At 39.2% G+C, this 18,260-nt stretch overlaps 1 protein-coding gene across 1 annotated transcript; it reads left to right on the forward strand.

Moving 5' to 3' along the window:
- Positions 1 to 1,699: 1,699 nt before the first annotated feature.
- On the forward strand, positions 1,700 to 4,000 carry LOC115197908 (uncharacterized). The gene is made up of 5 exons (XM_029759595.1): positions 1,700 to 1,807; positions 1,992 to 2,336; positions 2,659 to 2,844; positions 3,030 to 3,064; positions 3,190 to 4,000. The coding sequence occupies exons 1-5, from the start codon at positions 1,765 to 1,767 to the stop codon at positions 3,322 to 3,324; spliced, it is 744 nt and encodes a 247-aa protein (XP_029615455.1). The 5' UTR covers positions 1,700 to 1,764; the 3' UTR covers positions 3,325 to 4,000.
- Positions 4,001 to 18,260: the final 14,260 nt, after the last annotated feature.

An 18,260-nucleotide genomic window follows, 5' to 3' on the forward strand; every position in this document is an offset into this window, starting at 1 on the left:
GCCCTGGGTCTCAACCCCGCCCTGTACAATTGGGTCCTGGACTTTCTGACGGGCCGCCCCCAGGTGGTGAAGGTAGGAAACAACATCTCCACTTCGCTGACCCTCAACACTGGGGCCCCACAAGGGTGCGTGCTCAGCCCTCTCTTGTACTCCCTGTTCACCCACAACTGCGTGGCCATGCACGCCTCCAACTCAATCATCAAATTTGCAGACGACACAACAGTAGTGGGCTTGATCACCAAACAACGACGAGACAGCCTACAGTGAGGAGGTGAGGGAAATTGGAGTGTGGTGTCAGGAAAACAACCTCTCACTCAATGTCAACAAAACAAAGGAGATTATTGTGGACTTCAGGAAACAGTAGAGGGAGCACCCCCTATCCACATCGATGGGACAGCAGTGGAGAAGGTGGAAAGTTTTAAGTTCCTCGGTGTACACATCACAGACAAACTGAAATGGTCCACCCACACAGACAGTGTGATGAAGAAAACGTAAAAGCGCCTCTTCAACCACAGGAGGCTGAAGAAATTTGGCTTGTCACCCAAAACCCTGACAAACTTTCACAGATGCACAATCGAGAGCATCCTTGTCGAGCTGTATCTTAGCCTGGTACGGCAACTGCACCGCCCTCAACCGCAAGACTCTCCAGAGGGTGTTGCGTTCTGCACAACGCATCACCGGGGTCAAACTACCTGCCCTCCATGGCACCTACAGCACCCGATGTCACAGGAAGGCCAAAAACATCATCAAGGACAACAACCACCCGAGCTACTGCCTGTTCACACCGCTATCATCCAGAAGGCGAGGTCAGTACAGGTGCATCAAAGCTGGGACCGAGAGACTGAAAAACAGCTTCTATCTCAAGGCCATCAGACTGCTAAACAGCAATCACTAACTCAGAGAGGCTGCTGCCTACATTGAGACCCAATCACTGGACACTTCAATAAATGGATCACTAGTCACTATAAACAATGCCACTTTAAATAATGGCACTTTAATAATGTTTACATATCTTACATTACTCATATCACATGTATATACTGTATTTTACACCATCTATTGCACCTTGCCTATGCCGCTCGCCGCTCGCCCATCGCTCATCCATATATTTATATGTACATATTCTCATTCACCCCTTTAGATCTGTGTGTATTAGGTTGTTGTTGGGGAATTGTTAGATTACTTGTTAGATATTACTCCACTGTCAGAACTAGAAGCACAAGCATTTCGCTACATTCACATTAACATCTGCTAACCATGTGTATGTGACCAATATAATTTGATTGATTTGATTTGAAGGTGGACTCCAATCAAGTTGTAGAAATATCTCAAGGATTATCAGTGGAAACAGGATGCACCTGAGCTCAATTTGAAGTCTCATAGCAAGGGGTCTGAATACTAATGTAAATGAGGTATTTCTGTTTTAAATTTGTAATTAATTTGCAAAAATGTCCAAAAAGCTGTTTTTGCTTTGTCATTATGGGGTATTGTGTGTAGATTGATGAGGGGAAATAATTAATAATCAATGTTAGAATAAGGCTGTAATGTAATAAAATGTGGAAAAAGGGAAAGGGTCTTAATACTTTGTTAATGCACTTTATGTAAGTGTCACTTCTGCTTCCTGTAAATAGACATTGTAGTCCAATACCAACTACTACGCCCCCTACCGATGAACTACATTTTGACCTCACTGTGATCTCAGGGTGAACTAAGAGGTATTGTTTGATTCTCAGCCAGACAGAGCAGAATAGATCTACAAACAGAATGGCCAGAACCTTCCTACAAGCTCTACTGCTCTATGGATTGAGTAAGTAAGCTACTGTTAATTAACGTCGAGAATAAAATTGATTGTATCATCTGTCCTAGAACCAAAGATGAGCAGATCAGAGTGCATTGCATGATAACTTTCAGTGCACCACTTTTTTCTAACATGTACATGTGACATCACCGATTACAGTCATTAATGTTGGACTTTGTTCTATCTGTTTCAGCTTTGGTCTCTGTGTTGGTTTCTCAGTCTCAGACTATGGAGGTCCGTATTGGGGATAACATCACCTTGCAGTGCTCCAATGTTACAACGGTTGTGGGACACACAGCATGGTTCAAGCAAGTCAACGGATCAGAGCCTGTGTGTATCTCGTCTATGTACGGCTTTAATTCAACACCTGATCTCCACAATGATTTTCAAAGGAGACATTTTGAAATGTTCAGCAACAACACCACTATCTTTCTCAAAATCACAAAAGTGGAAATAGCTGACTGTGGCCTGTATTTCTGTGGATTGTTTCCACATAGCCACATGTTCTTTGTCAACGCAACATATCTAAAAATTAAAGGTACGTTTTCAACTATTTATCTGGCTTTTGATACATTTGAACATTTTTATCAACCTAATCAGGAGTTATCATGAAACAAAGGCAAACCATTGATGGACATATTTTTTAGCATTATAATTTTGGAAAAAAAATACTTCTCTATTCTTACTAATCTCAGTGTTACAGGGCACAATGGAAGTGAGGAAATACCAGAGTCATCTAAAGATAGTGAATTTCTCTGTCTTTCTCATGCAGATTCAAAGCCATGTTTTAAAAAAAGAATCAAAAACACAAACATGATTTGCTCTGTCACAGACTGATTTAATTCCATTTCATGTATTAGGAGAGTGTAAAGGAACTATCGGTCCTGTAGCAGAGGGTGATGACATATACCTCGGAGAGGATGATGATGGAACCATGTACCTCCTTCCCCTGGTTGTGATCCTGGCTGTTGTGACTGCTGTTCTACTGATAGTCATCCTCATCCTGGTCCTCAAGACCAGACGAGACACAAAAACACACAACACAGGTACAATGGAGGACCATGAACGTTTTCAGCAAGGCGCATGTGTCAGATTTTAGATGATAAATTGTGAGAAAACCACATGCACAGGATATTTCTCTCTGACCAAATGTCTGTACGGTAACACAGAGTAAAATGTATGTTTAAATAACTGTTTGTGTCCTGACCCAAATAATTATGTTCTTATTCAGATATCGGGGCTCAACTGCTGCCACAAAATAACCAGGTAATAGAAACTGTTATATTTTCTTGATTTTCGTACATGACATCCAGATAACTGTACTTGATTAGAATTGTGTGTTTAATTGAGATTTGTTTGATACCTCTAACCTTATTATATGCTTTCTACAGGATCCAGATCAGGATCCAGACTCTCTGAACTACGCAGCACTGAGTTTCCGTCAGAAGAGGTCCAGAAATAAGAAGACAACTAAAGGTCAAATGATGGAGATGGAGTCGAATGTTGTTTATGCTGCCACAAGATAATGTCAAATGTTTTAATGTTGATATCAGTGTAGCACTGATGAAGAACGAGTATAATCTTTAGAATACTTTTTTTCCCTTGTAATATAGAATTTACTGATTGTTGTTGTGGTGCTCTGTACCCCAATAGAGCTCGCTAGCTTTTAGTCCTAAAAAACAGAAATGAGTTAGCCAAGCCATGTTGGTCAAAGCCTATGGGGAAAAGAATGGGGTTTTTGGAGAGTTTTTGGATAAACAACGAAAATAAGGTCTGAGGTTAACACAGGCTTAGGAGATCTTATATGTTTTGTTCAGTCAGTTAACATGACCTATATGAATTATGAAGCCTTTATGTGCTTTTTTGGTTACATAAATGCTTCAAAATTCTTAAAGTGACGTAAGCTAATGAAGATGATCTCACAGAACAAAACGTATAAGATTACCTAAACCTGTGTTATCCACAGACCTTATTTGCAGCGTTTATCCAAAAAATGTACCAAACCCCATTCATTTCCTCATAAACTTTGACCAACGATCCACGGCGGAGTGAGCCTCCATTAGTGACTACAAAAAAGACGCCATTACCATTGCTCTCTATTCCAAGTACTCAAAAATCCTCTTGAGACAACAGCTATGGTTGGGCTAGTGGTGCTGCTACCGTGTTGTGCTGCTGCCATGTTGTATCGCTACCGTGTTGTCGTTATGTTGTGTTGCTACCATGCTGTGTTGTTGTCTTAATTCTATCTTTATGTAGTGTTGTGGTGTCTCTCTTGTCATGATGTGTGTTTTGTCCTACATTTATTTTTAATCACAGCCCTCGTCCCCGCAGGAGGCCTTTTGCCTCTTGGTAGGCCGTCATTATAAATAAGAATTTGTTCTTAACTGACTTGCCTAGTTAAATAAAGGTTAAATATATATCTATATTTTTCTTTTAAATAGAGGAGGAAGGGAGCATCACTTCCTGTGCTGTGAATGACAGAAAGTAGCAGCTCGGTATAGAGTGAGACCTGCTGAGGTGAACATCACTGGGTCTCTTATGTACATTTACGTCATTTAGCAGACGCTCTTATACAGAGCGACTTACAAATTGGTGCATTCACCTTATGCTCTCTTATAATCTTGACAGAAAGATAGCAATCCATCTTAAAAACGATTATTTAGAATTGATTCCTAAACTTTTACCATCTTTTGAAATGAAAGATGACATAGACATGGGTGAATATCTCTAATTCTGTATAAATACGGTTTAGGATGCAAACTGCAACAAAACTGGGTCCCCTTTGACCAAACACATAATACTTGTAATGTATCTTGAAGGTGAAATAAACAATAAAATACATATTGTTTGTATAAAATTATTTTATTTTATGTTGTGTGTATAATGGTGACACTGATAGGCCAAGTTAATATACACTGTGGTAAACACGCTTTCTCTGCTGAAGAAAAGCAACCTGAACCGCTGGAAGACAGACAGAGACAGACAGACAGTCTGACAGACAGACAGTCAGACAGACAGACAGACAGACAGACAGACAGACAGACAGACAGACAGACAGACAGACAGACAGACAGACAGACAGACAGACAGACAGACAGACAGACAGACAGACAGACAGACAGACACTATGATATTTCAAAACATTATCTGCTGTTATCACAATTTTTATGGTTTAATTTATTTGAACGCATGATGTACAATGGTATGTATGGTGGACACCTGGGGTTTGGGACACCTGTACACCGCCATCTGCTGTTTAGTAAAATAACCACACATTTAATGTGTTTTATTCCACATCTTTAACACTTGTAGGCCTACTCCAACCATAGTGCACCCATGACGTGTTTGCATGCATAGGGAATGGATCCATTACCAATAGGCCTACTGCTCTATTGTTGAATGTGCCGAGGCAGATGTCAATACTCTCAGCAGACTCATCTCATGCATTCGCTGCAGACCCAACATCCTCGAACTGTGGTCAGTGTCACCTTGCTGGTGTGAACCGCGATGGAAGAAAGAACACATACATCTTTGTGGTCAGAAGTTTCCACTGAACAATAAAACAATCAGACATCAAGCCATCACAGATTTGGCATCACATTTTTTTCTTAGGTGCTTTTGAGATCACACCTCATCTTTTCTGAGACATTGGGTTATATTTGTTATGGTTTGTTACCAAGGCAGTTTGATTTGCATACTAGATAATGATGTTGCTAATTGTGCTCCTAGGGCCTGTGATAAGCCGTGTGGTAACTTTGGTCAACATGCACTTTTAGGATATCTGTATTTTTTCTGTACACAGGGATTCTGATAACCAACAACCAATAATTTTGACCTTATTTGACCTCCAACACTTTCTGTCCATAGTTTCATATTGCCACTAATCAAAGCTTTGTTTACACTTACCTGACAAACCCGTTATCTACCTATAACATCAATCAAAGTCTGCATCTGAAATGGCACCCTATTCCTTATACAGTGCCTTCAGAAAGTATTCACACCCCTTGACTTTTTAAAAAATGTAGTTATGCTACAAATTGTGATTCAAATTGATTTAATTGTCTTTTTTTTTGTCAACGATCGACACAAAATACTATGTAATGTCAAAGTGGAAGACACATTCTAACGTGTAAAACATTCATAAAAATGAAACACTAACATAACTTGATTAGATAAGTATTCAACCCCTGAATCAAAACATGTTAGAATCACCTTTGGCAGCAATTACAACTGTAAGTCTTTCTGGGTAAGTCTCTAAGAGCTTTCCACACCTGGATTGTGCAAGATTTGCCCATTATTCTTTTCGAAATTCTTCAAACTCTGTCAAATTGGTTGCTGATCATTGCTAGACACCCATTTTCAGGTCTTGCCATAGATATTCAAGCCGATTTAAGTCAAAACAGGAACATTCACTCTCTTCTTGTTAAACAACTCCAGTGTAGATTTGACCTTGTGTTTTAGGTTATTGTCCTGCTGAAAGGTGAATTAATCTACCAGTGTCTTTTGGAAAGCAGACTGAACCAGGTTTTCCTCTATGATTTTACCTGTGCTTAGCTCCATTCCATTTACACTTTGTATTCAGGACAAAAAGTGAATTGCTTTGCCACATTTTTGCGGTATTACTTTAGTGCCTTGCTGCAAACAGGATGCATGTTTTGGAATATTTTTATTATGTACAGGCTTCCTCTTTTCACTCTGTCAATTAGGTTAGTATTGTGGAGTAACTACAATGTTGTTGATCCATTCTCAGTTTTCTCCTATGACAGGCATTCAATTCTGTAACTGTTTTAAAACTTCTTAGGGATCAGCATCATTTTTTCAATTTTCGCCTAAAATGGCACACCCAAATCTAACTGCCTGTAGCTTAGGCCCTGAAGCAAGGATATGCATATTCTTGGTACCATTTGAAAGGAAACACTTTGAAGTTTGTGGAAATGTGAAATGAATGTAGGAGAATATAACACAATAGATCTGGTAGAAGAAAATACAAAGAAAAAAACAACCTTTTTTTGTATCTTTGTTGTACCATCATCTCTGAAATGCAAGAGAAAGGTCACAAATCTAGCCAAGAAGCTGGATGTAATGTAGATGGTGTCCACAAGAGGGCTACGGTGTATGTGCAACATTTCAGACTGATAACTTGAAGAATGAGCAAGCTACATTACATTTAGTATGAAGTCACCCAGGTGTCCTTCACAATTTGCCCAAATGTAACCAAGTGGCCAAATTGGTAAATTGATACATTTTCAAGAACATAACTATATAGAAAACATACAAACATTCTATGCTAATAAAAAATACAAGTTTACACACTCCCAAGAATGTTAAACATTATGGATCATTAGCTTCCCTACATAAAATGTACTAACAGGAGACCAGACAAAAACGCTGATACAATGTCTCCAAACACAGAGGTGAAATATTTAAGATAAGGGCCAAGTTAGCAGCCAACACTGATCTAATGTCATAAGTGAAGACACTACAAACACGAAGTAAAAAAATATATAAATAAATGAATAAAATGTACACGTTATTTACAATGACTGTTCTTACAACACAACCTCTACACAAGATTATGCTGCTGGTCCCAAGTCTCTTTCAGCTGTAAAGCACTTACCATCCTCTACTTAGGCTGGCTGGGTATTCACACCTCTAGATGGCCAGGCGGGGGTTTGTTGTGGAGCCAGAGAGAGCAGCAGTTAGACTGAGTGGGAGATGGAGGACTTGAATGAGGTCTCTTTGAAGTCAGTCTTTACCACTAGAAAAATGAGTAAGAACTCAAGTTTATTACTTATTATATTGAACCTTTATTTTAGCAATACTGCAAGTAAACAACAGCACATCTATAAACATATATTATATTGAGTGGAGAACACTGTGGTGAAGGTTGTGTACCAATAATTTTTTTGTTTTTTTTAATTAACCTTTATTTAACTAGGCAAGTCAGTACAAATTCTTATTTACAACGACGCTTATAATTGTGTGCCTCCCTATGGAGGAGGTGCAGCCTGGATTTGAACCAGGTACTGCAGTGTGTTAGACGACTGGGCCAGTCGGGTGCACAATGTGTATTGTATGTTGACTTTGACATGTTGTGGCTTTCGGATTTACAACATAAAATCATTTAAAAATAAAGACTCCTATTTTACTTACCAGTGTCAGTGACAAGAAATCTAAATTGAATAAATGTTTTATTCAGGCTGTAACACAACAAAATGTGGAAAATTCAAGGGGTGTGAATACTTTCTGGGGTGTGCACTACATTTGACCATGCAGGACCCATTGTTGACCAGAGCCCTATGGGCCCTTGCAAAAAGTAGTACACTATGTAAGGAATACAGGGTGCCCTTTTGGATGAAACCACCCCCACCTTCTTCAAACTCTCTGTCTCTCCGAACCACACTCATACCACATTTATGCAGACCACAACCTGTTGTTGTCACGATATTCATCTTGCAGAGGAAATAGTGTGTTATAAATGGCATAACATATAAATGACATAACGTAAAAGCTTTCAATGACTTGAGAAAGTTTTGGGAGTATGCAAATATGAAGGAGTATCTTTTTAGGTGTGAGCTCTTTCTGAGATGTGTTATGGTTTGTTGCCAAGGCAGTTTGATTTGCATGCAAATAATGATGTTGCTAATTGTGTTGATAATGCCTTTGAAAAGCCTTGTGATGTCTTTGTTCAACATGCACTCGATTTCACTATTTCTGCTGCGCTGAGGGATTCTGAGGAGGTTGATAACCTGCCCTCAGGTCCAACACTTTCAGCCCATAATTTTCATGTTGTTACTTTCAGGGAGGCAGGAGGGTGGACCGTGCACTTATCAAGGCTTAGTTTACTTTTAGCTGACAAAAACACACTGTGGCAAAGAAGGGGGCAGAGTGATAAATGGCAGATATGTGAGGGCAGAACTAATAAACGGGCTCTGCCCTCCCACTAAAATGGCCACCCCGGCCAGAACTACAGATCACAAAATGACCAACCTCCAAAAACTACAATCCCCAGAAGCAAGAGGAATGCTCGGAAGCTGGGGCCGACCCACAGATAACGGGTCAAGACAAACCAGGAAGAGAGAGAGGAAGGGGATGGGGGAAAAAGAGACAAACCAACATACAGCTCCTGTCCTGTTCGAAAGAAATCTCATTCTGGGGTGATTTTGGTGACGGTCTCCTGCTAAATTTGTGACAAACTCTCCTAACCTTGAAGAGGTTTGTCACACTACCTACAGCATCAACCAAATAACAAGTGTGCTTCTGAAATGGCACCCTGTGGGCCCTGCTCAGAAGAAGTGCATCTGGCCAAAGGCAGTGCAGTATATAGGGAATACGGTGTCATTTTGGATACAACCAAGGTCTCAGCCCCCACCATCACACCAAAACTTATTTCTGAACCACACTCATACCACATATTTATATGCAGACCAGAACCTGATGTTGTTACGATATTCATCTGACAAAGGAAACAAAATACTTGATCACATTTGATGCCTGATATCTATCAGAATGCTTTCGATAACTTGAGAAAGTATTGAGAGGATATACAAATGATATCGATACAATCTCTTTCTGTGAGCTGTATGGAGATGTAGTGAAAGTAGGTATGAGGAAGTACAGAGCAAGCTTCCCCCTGCTGGTCAGGGCCTATATTGGTAATTTTGAGATACATCAGAATTAGACAATATGTAAACGTAAAAGCAGTCTTCAGTGTATACATTCAACAGTTTTTTGTTTATTTGTTTTTTTAAGTGCACCAATAGTATTCTGTCTGATGTAAAATTATTTGCCACAATGTCCAAGATTCTTGAATTAAACTGCTGGAGAAAGCAGTTGTGATACTAATGAATAATGTTAATGCTAATGTTAATGCTACTAATAACTTTTATGAGCAGTGGTGTAAAGTAAAAATATTTTAAAGTAGTATTCAAGTAGTTTTTTGTGGTATCTGTACATTACTTTAATATTTATATTTTTGACAACTTTTACTTCACTACATTCCTGAAGAAAATAATGTACTTTTTACTCCATACATTTTCCCTGACACCCAAAAGTACTAGATACTGAATTCACACACTTATCAAGAGAACATACCTGGTCATCCCTATTGCCTCTGATGTGGAGGACTCACTAAACACAAATGCTTTGTTTGTAAATTATGTCTGAGTGATGGAGTGTGCCCGTGGCTATCTGTAAATTTAAAAAGAAAAAGGGTGCTGTCTGGTTTGCTTAGTATAAGGAATTTGAAATTATTTTTACTTTTGATACTTCACTATATTTTAGCATTTACGTTTATTTTTGATACATAAGTATATTTCAAACGAAATACTTTGACTTTTACTCAAGTAGTATTTTACTGGGTGACTTTCACTGTTACTTGAGTCATTTTCTATTAAGGTATTGTTACTTTTACTCAAGTATGACAATTGGGTACTTTTTCCACCACTGTTTGAGTGTGTAAATTGGAGCTTGCCAATAATAATCATGCCATATTACCATAAAAATTCAAGATCTAAAATGAGGGCACGCATATTTGCATATGTTCCACAGGGTGTGCTTATCTCTCGATAGCTTTTTGAAGACATGTAGCATGAGGACAGAAAAAGGTCAGAGGGGAGGGTACGGCTGTCCTGTTCCGTCTGTTTACTGATGTCACAGCAGCCAATCAGGCCTGTGGACCCACACTCCAGTTGTGTATAAAAAGAAACCTATAACCTCTTGACTCTCACTCCCATCTGTCACACAGGACGACTAGTCTACGCATGAGGAGATGATGTCATCGGAGGTGGAATTATACAATGACCCAACTATGTTTACTTTTTTTGCTGACATTTAGTACAGGTAGGTTTGAGGAATCCATATGTACGAAAACTAACTGCATTAGAAAATGCTGACAGAATAGAGGGATGAGAAGAGACTAAAAAACATGTGAAGATATTCAAGTCATGTAAATCTTTGTTTTTATCCTGTCTAAAGGGTGGTCTACTACCATCAGACAGTCTAATGTCCTAAATACATTCATCTGTGGATACACGGTTGAATTGGAATGTTTCATCTCAGAAACCGAAGGAAGTTACTTCAAAATGACAGTGGGACAAGCTCCAGTCTGCATAGTATCGCTTTACATTCACTCCAACATTCTATTGGGAGTTTAACAACAGCACCTGGTTTGTAGCAAGGAAAGTGGAGCTAGTTTTGTGCTGACTATTGAAGACGCCAGACCATCAGATATGTGGATGTGTTACTGTGCCACACGAGATTGATGCCATGATCTTTGGAAATGGTGTGTTTCTTTTGCATTAGGGTAAGTAACAAATATATGCATTATCATGTGACTATCAGGCTCTTTTAAGTGGTTATATTAAAACAAAAACAATTATGAGAACCTTGGTTTTACCGTGTTATAAAAGGTGCAGATTCCAGGAACCAGCATCTTACTCAGCAGTCTATGTCTTAGTCAGTCCAGCCAGGAGACTCTGTGACTCTGAACTGTATAATACACACTGAGACCTGTGTAGGAGAACACAGTGTCTATTGGTTCAGACATGGCTCAGGATAATCCCATACAGAATAATTTACACACATGAAAATAGGAGTGATCAATGTGTCTACAACCTCCCCAAGAGGAACCTCAGCCTCTCTGATGCGGGGACTTATTACTGTGCTGTGGCTTTGTGGGGAGATCCTGTTTGGGACAAAGCTGGACATTGAAGGTATTTTGCTTTGAACCTCTAAATGTAGATTTTATTCTGTAATAATTCATCTCTGATCTGTCATAATTCAAGACCAATCAAACTCTAAAATACATTTTCTGATGCAACTCTGAATTGTAGAAGGGTCGAAGACGAAGCTTACAAAATTTGACATGTATACCTGTGTTTCTAAGAAAGAATATCAACAACTTCCTTTAAACCCCAAACTCCTAGTTTAAATTGTGTCCAACATCTTGAGTTTGATCGCCATCATTGTCCTCCACATCTGAATGAGAAGGAAGAAATGTTCTATATCATTACAGGGTAAGACTCTTTTACTAGTGATTCGTGTTTCTACTTAAATGGCTCCTGCCAATCTGTGTGGTCATTCACATGTGACCAGGGGCGTCATGCACCCAAAAAATCTGAGGGCGCACAAAGTACGTGAGAATGTCTGGGGGGTGGTCCGTAGGGGGGCTAGGCCCCCGTCCGTACATTATTGAATTTTTTCAAACACATTAAACAGTTTTTCCTGCAATCTAGAGCCATAATCATTACGCTTAATTCTATGTAAAAAAAAAAAAAAAAAGGTCTATTTTTCTGCGTATCTAAGCATACTTCTCTGCGTCTCTGTTCAAATCTGGGTAAAAGATTGAAAGGAATGTGAGTCTTATTCAGTACATTTAGTTATTGCTTGCTTTTCTAAAGTCTACCAACCTTGCCAGCAGGCATGCCAGCTAAGATAGTTAGACAAACTAGCTACTCTAACTTGATTGATAGCCTGAAATGGCTTATTGGTAGCTAGTTATGAGGTTGGGTGATTTGGAATCTGGGCTAGCCAGGACCGAGTTTGGGAAACGCTGCTCTATGGTGATGTCTTGACTTCCTTGATCTGTGTGTACACCACCTATCCTGCAGACGGCAGTACGCTTCCACAAACGGAAGAGAAATGATCTCATTATTCACTTTTTTTTTTTTTTTTTTTTACATTTTAGTCATTTAGCGGACTCTTATCCAGAGCGACTTACAGTTGTGAGTGCATTACATGTTCATACTTTTTCATCACCAGTCATATGATGATGGCTATATGTTGGTTTATAGAAAAGGATAGATTATCTGTAGTCTGGCCTGGCTAGCCTTCCAACATTATGTACTGTTGTTCAGAAAGGACACTATCAAACCAGAGTGAAGAAACAAGATTATGGTGTTAAATAATTTTATTATGAGTACATGACATATTCAGGGGAAAACGTTTATTAGGACTATACACGTTCAAATCCAAGTATTCAAGTAGTACAGCTGTAAAAAACCACTACAACTATTTACAGTACAGGCTGCAGTATACAGTTGAAGTCGGAAGTTTACATTCACCTTAGCCAAATACATTTAATCTCAGTTTTTCACAATTCCTGACATTTAATCCTAGTAAAAATTCCCTGTCATACGTCAGTTAGGATCACCACTTTATTTCAAGAATGTGAAAAGTCAGAATAATAGTACAGAATTATTTATTTCAGCTTTTATGTCTTTCATCACTTTCCCAGTGGGTCAGAAGTTTACACACACTCAATTAGTATTTGGTAGCATTGCCTTTAAATTGTTTAATTTTGGTAAAACGTTTCAGGTAGCCTTCCACAAGCTTCCCACGATAAGTTGGGTGAATTTTGGCCCATTCCTCCTGACAGAGCTGGTGTAACTGAGTCAGGATTGTAGGCCTCCTTGCTCGCACACGCTTTTTCAGTTCTGCCCACACATTTTCTGTAGGATTGAGGTCAGGGCTTTGTGATGGCACTCCATTACCTTGACTTTGTTGTCCTTAAGCCATTTTGCCACAACTTTGGAAGTATGCTTGGGGTCATTGTCCATTTGGAAGACCCATTTGTGACCAAGCTTTAACTTCCTGACTGATGTCTTGAGATGTTGCTTCAATATATCCACATGATTTCCCTTCCTCATGATGCCATCTATTTTGTGAAATGTACCAGGCCTTCCTGCAGTAAAGCACCCCTACAACATGATGCTGCCACCCCCATGCTTCACGGTTGGGATGGTGTTCTTCGGCTTGCAAGCCTCCCCCTTTTCCTCCAAACAAAACAATGGTCATTATGGCCAAACAGTTCTATTGTTTTTTCATCAGACCAGAGGACATTTCTCCAAAAAGTACGATCTTTGTCCCCATGTGCAGTTGCAAACCATAGTCTGGCTTTTTTATGGATGTAGTGGCTTCTTCCTTGCTGAGCGGCCTTTCAGGTTATGACGATATAGGACTTGTTTTACTGTGGTTGTAGAAACTTTAGTACCTGTTCCTCTAGCATCTTCACAAGGTCCTTTGCTGTTGTTCTGGTATTGATTTGCACTTTTCACACCAATGGACATTCATCTCTAGGAGACAGAAGGCATCTCCTTCCTGAGCGGTATGACGGCTGCGTGGTCCCATGGTGTTTATTCTTGCGTACTATTGTTTGTACAGATAAACGTGGTACCTTAAGGCGTTTAGATATTGCTCCCAAGGATGAACCAGACTTGTGGAAGTCTACTTTTTTTTCTGAGGTCTTGGCTGATTTCTTTTGATCTTCCCATGATGTCAAGGCACTGAGTTTGAAGGTAGGCCTTGAAATTCATCCACAGGAACACCTCCAATTAACTCAAATGATGTCAATTAGCCTATCAAAAGCTTCTAAAGCCATGACATCCTTTTCTGGAATTTTCCAAGCTGTTTAAAGGCACAGTCAATTTAGTGTATGTAAACTCCTGACCCACTGGAATTGTGGTACAGTGAATTATAGGTTAAATAATCTGTCTGTAAACAATTGTTGGAAAATTACTTGTGTCATTGTCATGCCCTGGCCATAGAGAGGTTTTTATTCTCTATTTTGGGTAGGCCAGGGTGTGAGTTGGGTGGGCATTCTATATTCCTTTTTCTATGTTCTTTATTTTCTATGTTTTGGCCGGGTATGGTTCTCAATCAGGGACAGCTGTCTATCGTTGTCTCTGATTGGGAACCATACTTAGGTAGCCCTTTTCTCTCCTTGTGTTGTGGGAAGTTGACTTTGTTTATGGCACATAGCCTTTAGCTTCATGGTTTGTTGGGTAGTGTTTATTGTTTTGTTCAGCGTCTTTTCTAATAAAAATAATATGTACGCTCACCACGCTGCACCTTGGTCCTCTCCTTTCAAACGACGTTACAGTCATGAACAAAGTAGATGTCCTAACCGACTTGCCAAAACTATAGTTTGTTAACAAGAAATTTGTGGAGTGGTTGAAAAACAAGTTTTAATGACTCCAAACTAAATATGTAAACTTCCAACTTCATCTGTACATTAAAGAATTATACTCTTATAACTCACCAGGGGGCAGATTTCTTACAAACATTGAACCCAGATCAAAATGAACCTGCTGACCTAAAAAGACCTCTGGGATTCAAACAACTAAAACCCAGACATATTGTTGGGTTTACAGCTGAGGGATGGGGCAGAAGAAATGCAACCGCTCAAATTCAGACAGACCTACCAATGAAAAGACTGACCCTCCATGAGATCAATGATAGTTTTAACCAATGATGTATATGAACCCTGGATTGCTGATGCTATGCATTGGCCGTAGAGAGGCTTTGCAATGGACTAATAAAACAAATACCAGCATAGTTTTTGGTTGGAGTTTTCCTTTAAGGAAAACGTTTGTATACATTTTATGTTTAGCTCACATAATATAATTTTAAAGTATGCATTGATTAAGCTGTCCGTAATAGAATACATGTGTCAAAAACGAATGTAGACATCAATAAATGTATGGCTTCCAAAGTCTTTTTTACAATTGGGGAGTTTTAACCATGTTTTGAAGCTATAGACAACAGTGGTGGTGTGAAATTACATTGTCTACAAACAATAAAGTAAAAGAAGTTAATATTTTGGGTTCTGGTGGGGTAAGACAGTTGAACTATGCTAATGAAACATATGTTATAATCTTTAAGAATCAGTGGCTATATATTGTTGATTTAAAAGTCCCAAAATGATGTACGAATCCCAGATTGCCCCTGTAATAAAGACACTTTAAACATTTGGTTGAAATATTGCTTGTTAGTTTAGAAAGAAAGAACATAAAACTGTGTTACCTGTCCATGCCCAGCCTAAAGACACGCATCAAGAAATCATTTCCTATACGATGAAGCTACCTAAATTGATCACATCTTTACCCTGGCGTTTCATATCACCCACAACTGATCCCGATTCCTGTCTTACCTGGTTAGGTTCCTGCAGGCTGTGCCAAGAACGCTTCGAACACACCTACAGCGTGGTTGAGCAGAATGGTACGCAGCATCATCTGGATATGTGTCCAACAAAAGTTCAATGTTCACCTTCTGCTACCGTTTCTGTCAAGCCATCTGCGCATACAATTTGACACATACGTTCGATTTATGAAATGTAACCAACATATGCACCACACAGAATGCACTGCCACTGGCTCTGAAACGCAATGCTGGAAACGAACGTACTTGTGGTGTACCAAAACGCAACAACAATTTGTGGCATTTTCTATGCATGCTTTTTCTCCCAGTTCAAGCATTTCACACTTAATCTGGAGGTTTAGTGGAGGCCGTGGGAGCCTAAAGTGATGTTGGAACATCCATAGAGGATAGGTACACCTCCTCCTTTTGATGAGGGTGTGGGTGGCGACCTCTTAGATAGCTAGGGGGTGGCGTCCCATGCCTCGCCCCAGGGTAGCCACGAGGGCCCCTTATCCCCCCCTCTCAGGTAGCGGTGGCGGGTAGTCTTCTTCCTCCTCCTGGGATGGCTCTTTGATATGTGGACATGGATACGTTTCCCTAATAGAGAGAGATGAAAAAGAACATGATTAGGTAGAGAGGCTGCATCAGGTAAAACTATTTTGGATTCTAACCAAAAGGGTTCTTTCTACCTGGAACAAAAAGAGATTCTCCTGTGGGGACAGCAAATGAATACTTTTGGAACCCTTTTTTCTAAGAGTATAGTGTAAGAAGATCCCATTTGAAATAGCACCACTTGTAATATTATAAGTTTGTAAAGCAAATAAAATCCTATTTTAGCTTTTTTTTCCTTCAGGTTCAAAACCCTTGCGTCCTGATTCAACAGACACTGCCCTTGGTGAGTCATGTTTGTCCCATTTCTTTCTTGCTCATTCTTCCTGTTGCTCACTCAAACACATGTGCATTTGCAGAGAAGACGAAGATATTTTCCAATTGCATCAATAAAAATAAATGTTACAGGGATGATATGACAGACATAGCTTTTGAGCAAGATTATATTTTATTGTCTCTTTATAGCCTCTACACATACTTACATTTGTGCATTTAGCTTTCTTTTTTAAAGACTGCCAAGCTGTCCTCAATTGGGGGAACCTCTGTCCAGGACAATGTCATCAGGATTATGGAGATGTGTGTTTGAATATTACAACATATACATATTAGAATTAAGAAAAACGTTACAATTTAGAGATGGGTTAAAATAGTCATTATCCAACTACTGTCTAATTTTGATATCCTCCTTAAAATGTTTCAGATTGATGACCAATAAATGAATGTCCCACTTCAATATGGAGGGACTGAGGAGCAAACATGCCGTTGATAGCACTTTTAGTATATTCAGACTGTTAGAAACAATTTACCGTGTATGTTAGTGTTCTGTCGTGTCGTGCATGACAACATTTTGCCACTCGTTAATTTAGTTTCTTCTCTTTTTATGCTTACAGTAGGTGTCATGAAAAGCCAGAAAACTCAGGAGATTGATTGTGTTGCGGGCCCTCTTGAAAGTCCTAAAATATGCCCCTGACCGCTGTGGTGGTGAAGGACGCAAAGTATTTATATGAGCAAGTTGCTCTTTTCTGAAAACCTCTTTAAGCTATTAATGCCATAAAATTATTCAACTAGTACCATGGAAATACTTTTAGCCAGCTGTGATGAAAGAAATAAAAGCTGAAATGTAGAGTGATTTATTTAAATCACTCTACATTTCACATTCTTAAAATAAAGTGGTGATCCTAACTGACCTAAGACAGGGAATTTGTACTTTTCATTAAATGTCAGGAATTGTGAAAAACTGAGTTTAAATGTACTTGGCTTAGGTGCATGTAAACTTCCGACTTCAACTGTACATTCGAAAACACATCGCTAATCATAATATTGAACAAAATAGGACTGATTGCACTGCCTTGAGGAATACCATTGTCAATTCCATAGGCATCAGATAAAATGGATCCTATTTGAACTCTAAAAGAGCGAATAAATAAGAAGGCCATCTTAACCATCTTAATCAGTAGGCCTTCTCTCCATATAGTGTCATAAGCCTTTTCAATGTAAAAAAGACAGCCATTACTTCTTTCATCACCAGAGTATTTTTTTTACTTCATTGCTCACCTTTATTAATGCATCCAAAGTAGATCTACCTTTACGGAATCCACTTTGACATTGACTCTATAAACCTCTATGTTCCAGGAAATATGACAATTTATTGACTCATCTTTTCCATCAGATTACACAAGTTAGAGGTCAGTGCTATTGGTCTATAACTAATCAGCACATGAAGGGTCCTTACCAGGCTTTACAAAAGATAATATTACTGCACGTTTCCAACCAGAAGGTATAACCCCCTCACTCCAAATTGTATTAAATAATTCCAGGAGAACATATATGACCACATCAGGTAGATGCTTAAACATTACATGGCACAACTGATCATGACCTGGGGCTGGAAATCCACAGCCTATCAAGGCTGAACGCATGTCATGTATGGTAAAAA

This window comes from Salmo trutta, chromosome 8 (genome assembly GCF_901001165.1).
Source record: "Salmo trutta chromosome 8, fSalTru1.1, whole genome shotgun sequence".
Classification (NCBI taxonomy): Eukaryota; Metazoa; Chordata; class Actinopteri; order Salmoniformes; family Salmonidae; genus Salmo; species Salmo trutta.